The 15,381-nt window shown below is 49.4% G+C and overlaps 1 protein-coding gene across 6 annotated transcripts in view; it reads right to left on the bottom strand.

Moving 5' to 3' along the window:
* Positions 1-15,381, bottom strand: part of RET (ret proto-oncogene) — a 79,385-nt gene that overhangs the window by 20,618 nt on the left and 43,386 nt on the right. For 3 of the 6 annotated variants that reach the window (XM_053671429.1, XM_053671434.1, XM_053671432.1), the window contains exons 2-11: positions 14,676-14,939; positions 12,686-12,973; positions 10,269-10,510; positions 8,872-9,067; positions 7,095-7,294; positions 5,481-5,739; positions 4,606-4,731; positions 3,751-3,861; positions 3,068-3,190; positions 1,897-2,153 (exon numbers count right to left, since the gene is read on the bottom strand). In XM_053671429.1, coding sequence (XP_053527404.1) covers positions 1,897-2,153; positions 3,068-3,190; positions 3,751-3,861; positions 4,606-4,731; positions 5,481-5,739; positions 7,095-7,294; positions 8,872-9,067; positions 10,269-10,510; positions 12,686-12,973; positions 14,676-14,939 — 2,066 coding nt within the window. The remainder of the gene's footprint in view (positions 1-1,896; positions 2,154-3,067; positions 3,191-3,750; positions 3,862-4,605; positions 4,732-5,480; positions 5,740-7,094; positions 7,295-8,871; positions 9,068-10,268; positions 10,511-12,685; positions 12,974-14,675; positions 14,940-15,381) is intronic. The other 3 variants (XM_053671430.1, XM_053671431.1, XM_053671435.1) reach the window with 3 other exon arrangements.

The raw sequence follows: 15,381 nt of genomic DNA, 5'->3' as shown, positions 1-15,381 counted from the left end.
CCTAGAATGTGCACAAACCTACCCACCCTGGAATCAACACCAGAAGGACCCAATTTGCTTGTGCGATTCAGGGGGGGTGACTCAAAGCCAGCTGAGAGCCCCGCAAGGGGCACTGTTCCCTCACTTATTCTTCCCCCACATACAACATCAAAACACAGGGTTATCCTGCCCTCATGAATACCTAAGACTCCACTTTTTACAACTTTTGTAATAGGTGAGCCAAGACAAAAAAAAATGGCAGAAATTGAAAAACAGATCAAAACTCCAAAAATAGAACTAGGCCATGAAGAGGTAGCCAACCTATCAGATGCAGAATTCAAAACACTACTATCAGGATGCTTACAGAAATGCTTACAGGTTGCAAAATAGAGGAAGAAGTAAAGGCTATGAAAAGTGAAATAAAGGGAAATGTACAAGAAGTCAACAGTGATGGGAAGGAAACCAAAACTGAAATCAATGATTTGGACCAGAAGGAGGAAATAAACATTAAACCAGAACAGAATAAAGAAATAAAAATTCAAAAAAAATGAGGAAAGGCTGAGGAACCTCCAGGACAATTTTAGATATTCCAACATCCAAATCATAGGGGTGCCAGAAGGAGAAGAGGAAGAGCAGTAAATAGAAAACTTATTTCAAAAAATAATGAAGGAGAACTCCCCCAATCTGGCAAAGGAAATAGACTTCCAGGAAGTCCAGGAAGCTCACAGAGTCCTGAAGAAGTTGGACACAAGGAAGCACATATCAATACACATCATAATTACATTAGCCAAGATTAAACATAAGGAGAGAATCTTAAAAGCAGCAAGAGAAGAAGAGTTACCTACAAAGGAGTTCCCATAAGACTATCAGCTGATTTCTCAAAAGAAACTTTACAGGCAAGAAGGGGTTGAAAAGAAGTATTCAAAGTCATGAAAGACAAAGACCTATGACCTTGATTATCCAGCAAAGCTATCATTTAGAATGGAAGGACAGATAAAATGCTTCCCAGATAAGGTCAAGTTAAAGGAGTTCATCATCACCAAGCCCTTATTATATAAAATATTAAATGGATTTATGTAAGAAAAAAAGAGAAAAAATATGAGCAGTAAAATGACAAACTCACAACTATCAACAACTGAACCTAAAAAAAAACTAAACAAACATTTAGAATAGGAACAGAATCACAGAAATGGAGATCATGTGGAGGTTTATCAGAGGTGAGGGTGATGGGAGAGAATGGAGGAAAAGGTATAGGGAATAAGAAGGTACAGTGGTAGGTACAAAATAGACAGGGAGAGATTTAGAATAGTATAGAAAATGGAGAAGCCAAAGAACTTATATATACAATCTATGGACATGAACTAAGGTTGGGGGGGATGCTGTTGGGAGGGGGGGTTGCAGGGCAGAGGGGAATAAAGGGCAGAAAAAAATGGGACAACTGTAATAGCATAATCAATAAAATATATATTTTTAAAAATGTGGTTTCTAGCTCCTCCAACAGTTCCCAGTGAGAATGACTAAGGGGTGTTGCAGGCCAAGGGGAGACCTAGATGGGATGGGAGCTCTGAGAACACTGGGTGGCCACAGATCCTGGTGGCCACTGAGAGGGGGACTTCAACAACTTGTGGGTCTGGATGGCACTCTGTCACCTGGCCAGTCACAGAATCAAGGGGACTGGCTCCCCACAGGTGGCTCACCCCTCAGTGCCCCACCCTCCATCAGGTAACAGTCTGCACTCTGTTACCTGATTCCATGTTCTCTGCCCCATGGCCTTCTGCCTTCCCTGGATGTCATTTCAATGAAGGCAGGGTGGCTGCTGGAATGCTCATGCATTAGCTGCTTGCCTCCCCCTCCTCTCTAGCTCCCAGAGGCCAGTGTCACCTGCAGGGCCTCTGGCAGCCAGATATGGAACCTCACCGGAATCTTGAAGGCATCCACGGAGACCTGATTCTCCACGGAGTCCAGTGAGGGCCGGCGAGCACTGGATGAGGAGTAGCTGACCGGGAAAGCCTGGGCTGGCCGACGGAAAGTCATCTCAGCCGAGGCAATGGGTGGTTTGTGGGCATTCTTGTGGTAGCGGTGGATGCAGAAGGTGGAGAGTAGCACAGAGATAATGAAGGAGAATAGCACAGCCACTGCAATCACCATACGGCAGAGCTCATCACACAGTGGATCTGTGGGTAGGGGTGGCTTTAAGAGACAATGCTCCAGGAGGTTTCCCCCATATCCCAACAAGAGCCCGCATGGCACCATTCTCTAGCCTGCCATGCCCATAGCAGCTTGGAAGTGGCTGCTGTGACAAACTATGAGTGGCCTGGCAAGTGCTGCTGGCATGAAAGTATGAGAATAACTACAAACTCCAACAGCACTTGTTGTATGGCAGGTACTGTTAGAGAAGTTTCCCTTATCTGGAGACTGTATCACCTTCTTACAGAGGAAATAGAGACACAGAGAGTGTCAGCAGTCTGCCTGGGGCCACACAGCAGAAGTAGTGCCCACAGCACCAGCACCAGCCTCCAGTCACTGCACTGAAGTCAGCTCAACCTGGAGGGCCACGGAGAGGTAAAATTTTTCTTTTATGTTTCCAATATTTTTTGTGTTTTCTTTATAAAAAGTGGGGAGGGAAGGAAAGTGGCTCAGGATCTAAGGCCATGCGGTGACAACTCAAATACCAGAAAAGTGTCCCTGGGCTCAGGCAGGAAATCTTCCCATGTGTTCAGTGGGGCCCATGCTGCCCACCACACATGTTATCCCAGAAGGAGCACCTGGAGGTTCTGGCTGGGAGAATGAGGTCCCAGTTGAACAGTGCCAGGGACCAAGCCAAGGATCCTGCACAAAGACAATCTGAGCGGACACCGAGTTATTTGGTGGAAGAACTAATTTCCCAGTCAAACATCATAGAACCTTTGGGTCATAAGGTACTATACAGAGGCCCTGACCCAGCTCCTTATCTGCAAAGATGAGGGAAGTGAGACCCAGAGGTAAAGATGAGGGTCTCCTGGGTTTTAACTGCTTTTTTGCATTTTCCTCCCTGGCTTGCAAGGAGGTACAGGCAGCCCTGCTCTATAAGTGGCCCTGCCCCACTCACCCTGGCTGTCTTCTGGCTCACAGAAGCACTTCTTCTCCTCAGGGAAGCAGTTGCAGTTACCAAAGCCGGCTCTAATCCCCCAGCGTTCCCCTGGCTCATGCCCACCAATGATGCTGCCTCCCCCTGGTAATAGAGGAAGCATATTTAGCCTGTTGAGTGACCTGACTAGCTAGCACTACCCAGACAAGAGTGTGAGAGGTCCCTCCCCACCTGATGTCAACTGCTCACACCCAGGGTGGGAAGTTGAGGGGTGGGGGTACTGGTAATGAGCTCAGAAGTCTAGATCATCTAGACAGGAGTCTTAGCATAACCTGTTCCCAAGCCAGTTCCCTGGTCACAGTGGATGGAAGGAGGAGTCCATAGGCTGCCTGGGGCCTTTGTTAAGGCCCACACATGGCTGCTTTTCAGAAACAGAGAAGGGGCAGCAGGGGTGACCAGCAGACGGGGGAGCAAGGTGCTGCACCCCTGTGAGTAGTCATGGTGACAATGAAGTGTGGGTCAGGGCACCAGGCTCCAATATTTTGTGAGGGAGCTAGCTCTTCATTAAATAAAATGTTAAGAAAAGGCCAGGCACATAAAACCCAGAAACATGGTTGGTTTGGCTGAATTGCAGGAGGAGTTCAAGTCTCTCTTGCCATTCAACCTCTCTGTGCACTGTCCCAGCTCACACACAGGGTGCTTACGGAGGCAGTCCTGGGGGCAGATGTTGTGGTTTCTGATCTCCACAGCATCACAGTGGCCGTCGGGGCAGGTCCTGATGCTGGGGGAGCAGGTGGAGAAGTTCCTGGATATACCTGCAACACAGTGGGCTGGTCACTGCTACATGTGGGTGCCATTCCTGCAATGCACTGTAGGCTGGTCACTGCTTAGAGGGGGCACAGCCCTGGGCAGACTTTCAGAGCTAGAAGGGCAGTACCATAGGCCCTGAGGGCTAACCCTGCCCATCCAAGGCCTGAGCAGAGGAAAACCACATATGCAGCCTCACCAGCAGGGGCACCCCTGAGAAGTGCTTGTGGGTCCTAAATGCATAGGGCAGCCTGGGTGGTAAGGGATGGAGGGGCCAGCTGCCCCAGTGCTGTGCCTGCCTTACACCCAGGGGACCAGAAGAGTCCAAACAACACTAGGCCGATCTCAAAGTTGCACCATGGGAGGGACCCTCATAGTGGTGGTTGCAGCTTGGAGTTAGCTGTTCTTTACACCTAAGCCAGCTTAGGTCCTTCCTGTTCTCTGGCCTGGGACCTCCCAGGAAGAGCCTCTCTGTTTCCTGCATATCTCAGCTTTGGCCCAGACCTTCCCAAGCCAAAAGGAATTCCAGCCCTGAGGACCTTGGTTCTGTTGGCAATGGACAGCCTGAATGTCCTCAGGCTAACCATACCCTGAACTTATGCCCACCTCCACACATCAAGAGCCATGGTGGGGTCAAGCTCTGGGGAATAGATAAGGATTGAGAAGGACCTGCACAGACCCCATTTCTACTTGCTTGTTATCATCCCTCTTGATTGCCTGGCCACATGGCCCTGGCTCTGTATGGGGCCTACCTTTGCCATCTCCCTGTCTCCACTCACACCTGCCGGTCAGAGAGCCCAGGCCACCACACTCCTCACACTCAGACCGCCTCTTGCTGACTGCGCAGGACAGGGGACAGCCTGGCTCCTCAGCCATATCTAGGAATAGAAGAAAGCAGGTCACAGGGGCAAGCCTGGGCCCATTTTCCAGCCATCACCCATGGACAGAGGCAGCACTTGCTGAGCTGCCCCAGTGGGTTGAACACAAATGGGAGGGAGTAACTCAGCACCAGGTGAAGGGAGTAATGGGGCTGCCAGGAGAGGGAGGTGGCACCATAGTCAAAAAGGGGGTATAGCTATTGGGCTGCGATACTATGGAGGGAGGAAGTTAGATGGCCAGGCCTGGCCAAGGACACCAGAGAGTTAATCCTGAATTTCAGATAAACAGTGAATACCTGCTTTGTGTAAGTATGTCCCTAATATTTAATTGATATATCTATAAATTTGTCTTCCAAAAGACTGCAGAGGTTTCATGGGACATACACCAAAACATTGCTTTTTTTTTTAAAACCTGAAATTCAAGTTTAACCAGAATGCTATATGTTTTATCTGGCAGCCCCAAAGCAAGTGCATGTATGGATGTTTTGATGGTGGTGATGGGGATCAGCTCTGTTTACTATGTAGTTTCTGGGTTGAGCTGATTCATGCTACCCCCTCTGTCATCCTTCCAACTCTGCTATGCAGGATGCAGTGTTATTTCCATTTTATAGAGAAGGAGACTCAGGCTCAGGGAAGCCACCAGTCCAGGAGATAGAGAAGGACTAGGTCCCTTCTGTGGCGGGGGGAAGCCCAAGCAGTATCATGTCTCATTCATCCCCACCCTCCCTCCCTAGGGCCACGGAACTCACATGTCCCTTCCATGGTGACAAGCAAGGGGGCCTGGGCCTGCCTGCGGGTTAGCCGGTCAGCAGCTACCACTGTGTACTGGAGCTGGGTACATTCAGGCCGTTGCAGGGCCTCCGTATCATTCACAAACAGGGTCCCGGTGGCATCCTCTACCGAGGTGACCACTGCCAGGGCGCTGCAGTTGGCACCAGGGAGCTGCAGTTTATACTGCACGTGGATGCCGGTGAACTCCTGGCAGTGTTCCACAGAGACTTTCCCAACCTAGGTGTGGGGCAGAGGGGATGCCTTAGCTGGGTGGCTAAACAGCTTTGTGATATTGGCTAAAAGGACTTCTGACAGTCTGAGTCCTAGAACAGTCCCCTGCTCACCTGAGAATGGCAGCCCCTGACTCCCTGAACTCCCCATCCTCCATGCCCCATTTACCTGCCTGGCCTTGCCCTGCCCTGACCAGGCCATCATATCACCATACACCCATTTCTAGGAGCAGGAAACTGAGGCCTGATTTAGTGGCTGGCCCTCTAAGGAAAGGCTGACACACTGGCTCATTCCTCACTGGCTCCCTCATTCAGGCACAAAGTCTGACCGGCTCTCTCCTATGTACCATACTTTCTGGCCAAGCCAGTTTTGCCCTGGGGAGCACCCGTTCCTTTTCTCACAGCATGTGGCTGGAATGGCCCACCACTGCCAGGTCACCAACCTGATCAAAGGACTGCAACTGGCCACATGATCATGTGCAGTGGTTACTGTCTCATAAAGAGCCAGGGGCCTTCCTGGGACTTTGGCTAAAACTCTTTGACTCTTTCCTGGGAAAGAAGGACTGCCTTGTCACATCTTGACATCCTTGATATCTCCTTCCAAGAAAGGCCCAGGGTGGTGACAAGTCAGGGAGTTTGGATATGTACTAAGGAGGAAGAGGATGCCCTCCTCTTCCTGTGCTGGATCCAGGTGGCTGCTGGAAGTGAAGGGGTCAGAGGAACCAACCACAGAAATCACTACTAAGACAATAATATGTGGCCCTATACATGACATCCACAACTGCTCTGTTAGGAGGAAGCAGCATGTTAAACCATATGCCTGCTGTAATTTCAAGTAACTTTAAACGTGCTTACATTCTAGAAAGAACTTCACCAAAATGCTAAATACTGACTTATTTTCTTTGATAAATACTGATTACTCTTATTTTTTCTACTTCTAATCACTATCTTCCTGACAAGTATAAATATGCTTACAGAAGAAAAGTGGAAGTGTCTCCCACCTACCCCCAGCCCCCAGCAGAAGGCACCATCATTCATAAATTCTCATTGATGAAGTTCTGTTTTTGAACATATAGAGCCATTTGACACCAACATTTCTGGAAACTTTTTCATTTAATCTTCCTGGCCCATCTTTCCAAGTTAGCATATGTATATTTACCTGGTTTTGCTCTTACATTAATACAAAACATGTCTTAAAGATACCAAGAGGGGAGAGGACCTGTGTCCATGCTTCTCTCTAGGCCACTCTGTGTACTTATTAGCTCAGGGATGGAGTGTCACCCACCCCCAGCCTAGCTTCAATCTGCTAGATTCCCCATCCCCCAACCTCCCTCCCAGGATGGCAGTGGGCTGAAAGCTCACCTGGGCAAAGTGGCGAGCCCGCCTGTTCAGAGTGAAAGAGTAGGCACTGGGCAAGCGCAAGCTGACTGGCAGCACAGACACGTTGAAATGGAGAAGGAGGGTGCCCTTCCCTGGGCCCTGGAAGTCTGAGTCGTTGACCAGCACAGCCAGCTGCAGGGTGCGACTCTCTGAGATGGGGAGGCTGCGGTTGAGAACCAGCCCTGCGGGTGGGGGCATGATGATGACTGCCCCATGCTACTGCATGTCTACTCCCAGATGCATGCCCTGCCCACATGTGCACATGGGTGACAACAGGTACTTTCACACACACAGTATACAGATAAAAGATCTAGCAGCTGGCAATAAGTTAGAACCTTTGTTTAAATGTTAGCTATTGTACTGAGCTGGAAGTCCAGAGAGCCCTTCTCAGCTGGGAAGTAATGTGTATGTAATGTATATGTGTGTTGTGTGTGGGGTATATGTGTGTTTCTGTGTGGGGGTATGTATGGAGCATGTACATGTGTGGGGTGTATGTGTGGAGTATGTATGTGGTATGTATGAGTGTGTGTGCATGAAGGAATGTATATGATGTGTATGAGGCATATGTGTGTATCTGTGTGGAAATATGTATGGGTATATATGTATAAGGGTATGTATGTATGAGGTATGTGTGTAGAAGTGTGTGTGTATAGAAGTATGTGTGTTTGGTGTGTATGGGGTATGTGTGTGTTGGGAGTGTGTTTGTGTGTGTGATATGTAGGCACACAAGACATAAAGACATAACACTACTGAGGCCCTGGGAACAACATGCTGGCCCTCCAGTTCCCCCAGAGAACTCTCAACAGTAGCAGCCTTCAGTGGAGCCTGAACTCCACAGCCCACCCCCACGCCAGCCTTGGATCTTGTATACCTTGGTGCATTGGCCATGAGCCAATGCTGTGGTTTAGCTTCATGGAGACAGAAAGATGAAGGTAGGGGGCTCTGGTACAGAGTACAGAATGAGCATGCCAGGGTGTGGGTGATGTTTGCCCCCACACAGAGCAGGAGGCCTTCAAAGGCTTGGTAGTGGAGAGAAGTATGTGAAACACACAGAATTGGGCCAGGTAGAAAGGGGTGAATGCACTAGTGACCTGGATTCCCCCAGAAGCAGATTCCAAGACAAGGATCCAAGTATAAGTGAGGTATTTGGAAGGTGATCACAGAAAACATAGGCAGGAAGGCTGGAAAGGGAGGCAAGCCAAACAGCTAATGAAGATGCCCTATGCTGTAGGAGAACACTGCCAGCACCTGGTACCTAGCTCTGTAGGTACATTCTAGGAGCCAGACAGAACAATTGTTTCAGGGTCTTCCAGCCCAAGGGTGTGGAACTGCTACTGTACACCAACTGCTGTTAGTAGAGCACTGCTGGCAGGAGAGGGGTATGGCAATAATCCCCAGGCACTTGGGCACCTGAGGTACAGCAAAATAGGTGCCAAGGTCCGAGGAAGGACTCAGGCAATGACATACATGTTTGCAGTGGGCAGTGAGCCCTGGTGTGGCCAGTATGGGGATGTGTGATAAGGTGCTGCCAAGATCAGCCATGGTGTAGTTCAGGGAAAGAGGACAGCTTGTAAAAACCCACCAATGTGGCTGAGGTGAGCCCAGCAGAGACTATGGGCTGGGCAGAGGTGGAAGGAGCAGGTCCCTGGGGCTCAGAGGGCCAGGCCAAGTATTGGTGTGTACAAGCTGCTTCCCTGCCCAGGAACAGGGGCTGCCAGTTTCCTGGAGGCCCAGCCAGGCCACACTCAGCCCTTCTTACTGTAGTCATGCACAGTTGCTCGAATGAGGCTGCCGTTGGCCTGGACCAAGGTCTCATTAGGTGAGTGCTCCACACGAAAGGTCTGGAGGGCCCAGGCATCTCCAGGGAGCAGTGTGCTTGTGTACCGCCTCAGGAGCTCCCCTGATGATGGCACCACATCCGAATCAAAGACATGCAGTGTGGCCACCACAGTGCCCTGCAGAAAACAGGAGATGCCAGTCAGATTTCCTTCAGCATAAGATTGAGAGAGGGCATGAGTCCTATGGTTAGACCAGGTATTCACAGAGTTGGTTCTAGGGACAGACTGACTTGGGATCAAGTCTCCATAGGGCCACTTGCCAGCCTGGCCCAGTCATCCTACTTGGGCCACTCTGCCACACCTACCCTGTGTAACAAGTATGATAGGTATCTATAGACTTTCTATAAGGATGCATTAGAGCAGGTGCCTGGTATTTTGCTGGCAGGCCTCATCCAATTCCCCACAGAGCAGAGTGAGCACTCCATTTTCTCCTGAGGCAGCGATGTCTCACAGGGTGGAGGGTTAGCTCAGTGTCACTCAGCAATACATGACAGAGCCAGGATACATGCCCAGGTATATTTCAGAATTTTTTCCTTCAAGCATCTCTACACTAAGCTGGAGATGGTTATAAGGAAGGTTCTAAGCAAAGTCACAGGGCACCTCTGCTCTTTGCTAACCAGGTTCCCTGCTGTCACCCCAAGGCAACCCTGCCAAACTCAGGGATATTTCCTTATAAGATGTGCTTTTTTTCCTACTGGCATCCTCACCATCCTAGTCCTGGGGTACCCAGAGAGGCAAATAAAGATGGCATACCACCTACCCACTCTCCCACTGCTACCTCCAGCTGGCTTGCTGCAGGACAGCCTAAGGCCCAGCAGGTGGCAGTTCACTCCATTTATGTGACCAGAGAGGGTTGGAGCTAGGCTGGGTTGGGGGGTGACCCCTCAGATTTTCCAGTCCTGACTTTTCCACTCCTGGGCTACCTTCCAGGAGCCTCAAAAGCCCAACTGTGAAAGTTGAGTACTGGTGGAAGAAAGCATCCTCCTGGCCTGCTGCTATCCTCTACCTCCTGGAGGGCACAATGTATCCCCAGATGCATGCCCTCAGCCTTGTTTGTTTGCTGGGACACAAGCTGGACTTCCATGGCCCTGGTTTCCCCAGTCAGGGGCCAGCTGGGAGCTCTTGCCCTGGAGGCAGGGAGAAAGCCCTGAAAGATAACCAACAAATGAAAAAATAGAGGGACGGTCATCCTTATAGTTGGATGGCTAGACAGACAGCCATATAGACCAAGGAATAAATGGCAGAGGCAGAGACAGAGACAGACACTGAACAGACAGACAATAGACAATGGACAAGCACACGGGGTGGGAGCAGGTACCTCCTTCCGCTTGAACTCCACTATGGCGCTAGCTGTGTCATCACCCTTGAGGAAGGTAGGCGGTGAGTCATCCTCGTCATACACAGTCACGGGAAAGGGCACCATTACATCCTCATCATGTGTGCCCAAGTGTACTGTGCAGGCAGCCACCAGCTCATACTTCTCTTGGTGTTCGCGGTCCAGGGCCCAGCGCATGCTCACCTCTAGGCTGTCTGAGGTGCAGTGGAAGGGCAGATTCTCACCTGTACACCAAGCAGACCAGGAACTGCCAGTGTGATTCTGGGCTGGTGACATGCTGAGCTGCCTTATTCAAGGGTCCAGCAGGCATGGCGGCATGGGAGGGGCTCTGTGGGGCTTCCTCTGCTTGGCTAAGCAGGGGACACAGCACTCCAAGAACAGTCTGCAAGACTATATGCTAGTGAGTTTTCCTGTAGCTGTAGCCTTATCTTGTGCTGACATAGGGAGTGGGGACTAGGAGGCCTGTATCAGGTCCTCACCCTCGTCACCTATGAGGATGTTACACCCCTTGCCCACCTTGCCTCAGCTGTGGAGTGACACTAGCTCAGCCAGGTTATAGGCCTAGAGATTCATCTGCCAGCATTTGCTGCTTTTTGAAAAAATGTTAGTTTTTTAAATTATGGAAGCAATATGTGCGCATTTTAGAGGATCTGGGAAGTCATAATCCCACCACTTGAAAACACAGGGGACATTTGGGTGAATGATTTGATGTTAACACATAATAATTCTGACTGGCAGATTCTGTATTCCCTCTCTAGCTCCTGGCTGCCTCAGCTAAGGCTGGTTGCTGTGTTCTTTGTGCCTGTTTCCTCACCAGAAGGTGGTGAGTGGATGAGAATAACGTGCCTGTTTCTCACCAGGCACTTCTTGTACATTTATCAACTCATATTATATCTTTCCACACTCAGTGTGGGGAGAAACAGCAACAACATACTCTTTAATCCAAGCTTGTCCTGGAATTTCATCTCCCAGGAAAAACTGAGAAAAAGGGAATTGCCAAAGGCTTGAAGGTTAACACAGGAGGGTTATGTCAACTCCACTTATTAGGAAATCATAAGACTCTCACATTACAGCCACATATTAACATATGGATTATACAAGTGGGAAATGCTTATTATATAATGTTTCCCTCTACTGTTGATGGTTACAAAAAACATGCTTAACAAAATTTAGTTATGTAAATTTTAGCCAAATGAGCAGCATGATAAACCATATGCTTTGAAATAATCTTGCACACAAAGAACTATCCCCACCATGGGGCAAACCATACGTGATGGGAAAGGGGGGTACATGACTATTTTTATTTTGAGATTTTTTTAACATTATTACTATGTGTGTGCAATAAACCTGGTATGAATCCAGGTCCCATACACTAGCAGTCTAGCCTCTGTGCCCTTTTTGAGTCCCAGGTCCTTGTCTTTAAATTGTGTCTCACATGACTGTTCAGCTGCCTTTGTTCATCTCCCCTAGCATCCAACTCCCTCCACTCCCCTATACCACCCAGGACCAGCATGTGGCCATCTGAAGGCTGGGCCATCTTGTCAAGTTGGCAGTCCTTGTAGCTGTTCGGGTAGAATCCTGGAACTTTATTTGGTCTCCTCTTTCCTTCAGCACCACATATTCAACTCATCAAGAAATTCTGCTGGATCTTTCTTCAAAACATGCCCAGAACACAGCTACTTCCCATTGCCCCTTGGCTTCCATCCTCCTCCAAGTCCTCATCCTCTTACTCAGAAATTCCTCAGGTAGACTCCCAATTTTCTACATGCTTCCCTCTCCACACCACCCCACCACACCCCAAGTCATTCACAGCAGACAGACTAATCATTTAAAGATAAATTAGGTCCTGTCAATGCCCTCCTCAGAATCCTTCTATGATTCCCTAGTCCCTCACCGGGAAGCTCTGCCCACTCCCCTGGAATTTCTCTGCCCTCATTCATTTCTACCCTCCCTTGTCGCTCTCAGCACTCCATCTTCCTGGGGTCCCACCTTGGAACTCTCAAAGGGGCTACCCTGCTGCCCGGCACCCTCCTACCCTGGCTCCAGTGCCTTCTTCCTTGGCAACCCAATTGAAGACAGCAGTTTCCACACTCCGCATTTTCTTGACTTTACTTCCCACCTGGCCCCTCTTGGAGGCCACCTGATTTCCTAGTACATGTGTCCTTTCCATTGTTCACAGGAGTGGAAGCTGCAGGCAGACAGAATTTCTGCTGGTTTTGTCGTATCCTTAGCCCTTAGAGCATGCCTAGCCCACTGCAGGTGTATGACAGATACTTCTGTAGTATTAAATGAATGATGTGGTGGTGAAGAATAAACTGCATGGCTCAGATTGTGGGCTTGGAGCACTGTGCATGGCACACAGTGGGCATTGAAGAATGGATCATGAGACCGGCACTCACCTCCCAAGAGCCTATAGGCCACGCTGATGTTGGGGCAGAGAAACTGTATGGGCAGCAGGTGAAACTGGTGGAAGGTGCCAGGAGGTCTGTTTTCCCGAATGCGGAAAGAGAGCCCTGTCTCCGAGAAGCAGAGCTCCTTGGGTTTGAGGGAGCTACATGCTGGGAAGGTGGTGTTGATAAAGGAAAAGTAAACACGGGCACACCCTGGCCACTGGCATTCACCCTCACGCAGGGATGTGGGCACCAGGAAGACCTGGACGTAGGCGGTAAGCAGGGGAAAGCCACCATCTGCAGAGAGAGAAAAGTCAAGCCCAGTGGGGTATTAGCCACACCTGTCAGGTAATGTGGAACAGAGAGGGGAGGGGGCAGGAACTCCAGGGCTGCTATAAAGCCCAGTCTTCATCATGGTCTGCAGGGCTTTGCTGGGCTCTCTGATGTAGCCAACATTTCCTACTTGTCCCCTACTGACTACAGAAGTACCACAGGCCCACTCCTCTTGTCATTCAGGTTTCAGCTCACTTCTCCTCAGGAAGGTGCCCTGAGTGCTGGGTCTCAAGCTTATGCCTAGCCCCCCCAGCCTCAGCTCTGTGCCCCCACCTCCCCTACCACCTTCACTGTCTCCCCCACCAGCATCTCAATCACTCAGAGGGGTGCCCTAAGCCTGGAGTCTAACACCAGGTCAAGAGATTCCCCAGGGCCACTTCTGCTAATGTGGGCCTCCCCTTCACACCCTCTCCCAGGCAGTTTCATCATGGAGCACTTCTGCAGAGACATAACCTGTGGATAGAGTACCTAGCACCTAGAGGTGTGATTTCCAGCAAATTTCATCATGGGGCACCACAGTGACTGACCTTTTAGTAAGATCTAGACTCAGCTATAGTAGGGGACTCTTTCTGAACCCTCTTTCTCGGAACTAGGGTAGTGGTTGCTCCTAACATCTGCTATTTTGTATTCATTAGTTCTCTTTGCCTCTTACTAGCCTGTTTTTCATTGCTCCAATCCCCCGTCATAGTTACTAATTATCTATACAAATTTTCCCTGTTTATATTACTTATTTCTCTCCTGACTCTACCCAACAGGTGCATGAAGCTGCTCTCCAATAATGAACAGAAGAGGCCTCCTATGCAACGGAGGTACCCTTAGCAAATTCTACTCTGGCCTCTTCCCCAGGGACCCTGGCTCTTCAAGTTCCCACAGATAGAGATGAAGATGATGGCAAGTAAATGTGTGCATAAACAAAATCCATCTCAGATACCATCTCCTTCAGGAACCATCTAGGGTGTGCTGTTTATCTGGGAACCCTGATTTTACTTGACAAATGCATGCAGTCATTCATGCCATCGAATGTAGTGCTATCCACCTGCATTCACAGGCTGCCTGCCTCTTACCCACACACAGAAGCTCAGGGCTGATGTGAGAGTGCACTATGGAGCTACTGGGTATACAATCGCCATTTTGTGCCACAAGGCCAAACTCTACTTGACACCCCTTCTTCCCTGCTGTGCCAGGGTCACACATAGCCTTCACTGAGGCTCTGATCCTTGCTCTGAAGATCTGGACAACTCTTCCTTCCACTCCACTTTCCTTCCTGGCACTAGACTCAAATCCCCACCGGGAACCAAGGACAGCTTTTCTTCAGCAAGTTTCAGATTATTTGTCAAATATAAACCTTGGGATTTTTTTCCAGCCCCTATTAACCCCTTTCAAAGCCTTAAATCCTTGTTAACCTACTGGTAAAGTCATCTGGGTCCAGCATGGAGAGAGCACCCACATCCTCCATGCAGGTCCTTCAAAATGCTAGCAGCATCAGAAGGCCCCAGGGCCATCAACAGACCCCAAATTTGCCCTGGCTCCCTTTCCAGGCTGGATACAAAGTCAGGCCAACCTCTTTCACTCTTCAGCGGAAGTTCACCCTCTGAGCCTTAGTGTAAATGTGCCATTGGCTATGGGAGGAGAAGAAGGGGTGGGGGCAGGGCTTCTGCTGCCTTACTTCGGATGCTAAGCTTTGCCCGAGAGTGGTGGTCCAGACTCCAGTTAAGGTACAGAAGGCCTGTGTCCTCCTGAATGCGAATCCAGTTGTTCTCATGCAGCCGTGTGCCGTAGGCACTATAGAGATGCTGGCCAAGGCGGAAGCTGGGTACCTCCTCAGGGACGTCACGCAGGGCATGGACATAGAGCAGGGGCATTCCAGCTGGCTGGTCCAGGTACAGCTTCTCCCAGTAAGTGTCCCTGGAGAAGTAGAGTCCCAGTGGGGCTGCAGGGAGCAGGGAATTGAGTGAGGGAGGAGGAGAGGATGATGACTGAGTCAGGAGTAGGCCTCCTAGGCAGACTGGCACTCCACAGTGGCTTTATTTCATACTTTGATAAAAGATTTACGTGGACAAAAAAATAATTTTTCACTAATTTAAAACTCTGAACTTACTAGGACTTTCATCTGTAGTTCCAAGAACATTGACACAATTATTTGTATAGCTAAACACTAGCTAAAAATGTACTGCTTTAAAACAGGACATGGAGGAAAAGGAGAAGTATACAATAGTTGCAAAATCACTTTCAATTCCCCAAGCTTGATAAGCACATAAACCACACCTGGGAAGTTCCTGCAGGCATTGGAATATATCACCTGGAGCCAGATAAGCAAGGCAGGCAAGAATCTCCAAACATGAATCAAATAACTTTATTACAGCCCTGGCTGG

Source organism: Artibeus jamaicensis, unplaced genomic scaffold (genome assembly GCF_021234435.1).
Source record: "Artibeus jamaicensis isolate MK-2021 breed Jamaican fruit bat unplaced genomic scaffold, CSHL_Jam_final contig_687, whole genome shotgun sequence".
Lineage (NCBI taxonomy): Eukaryota > Metazoa > Chordata > Mammalia > Chiroptera > Phyllostomidae > Artibeus > Artibeus jamaicensis.
Note: the sequence above shows the minus strand (reverse complement) of the source record. Positions and strands in the feature narration are given on the sequence as shown.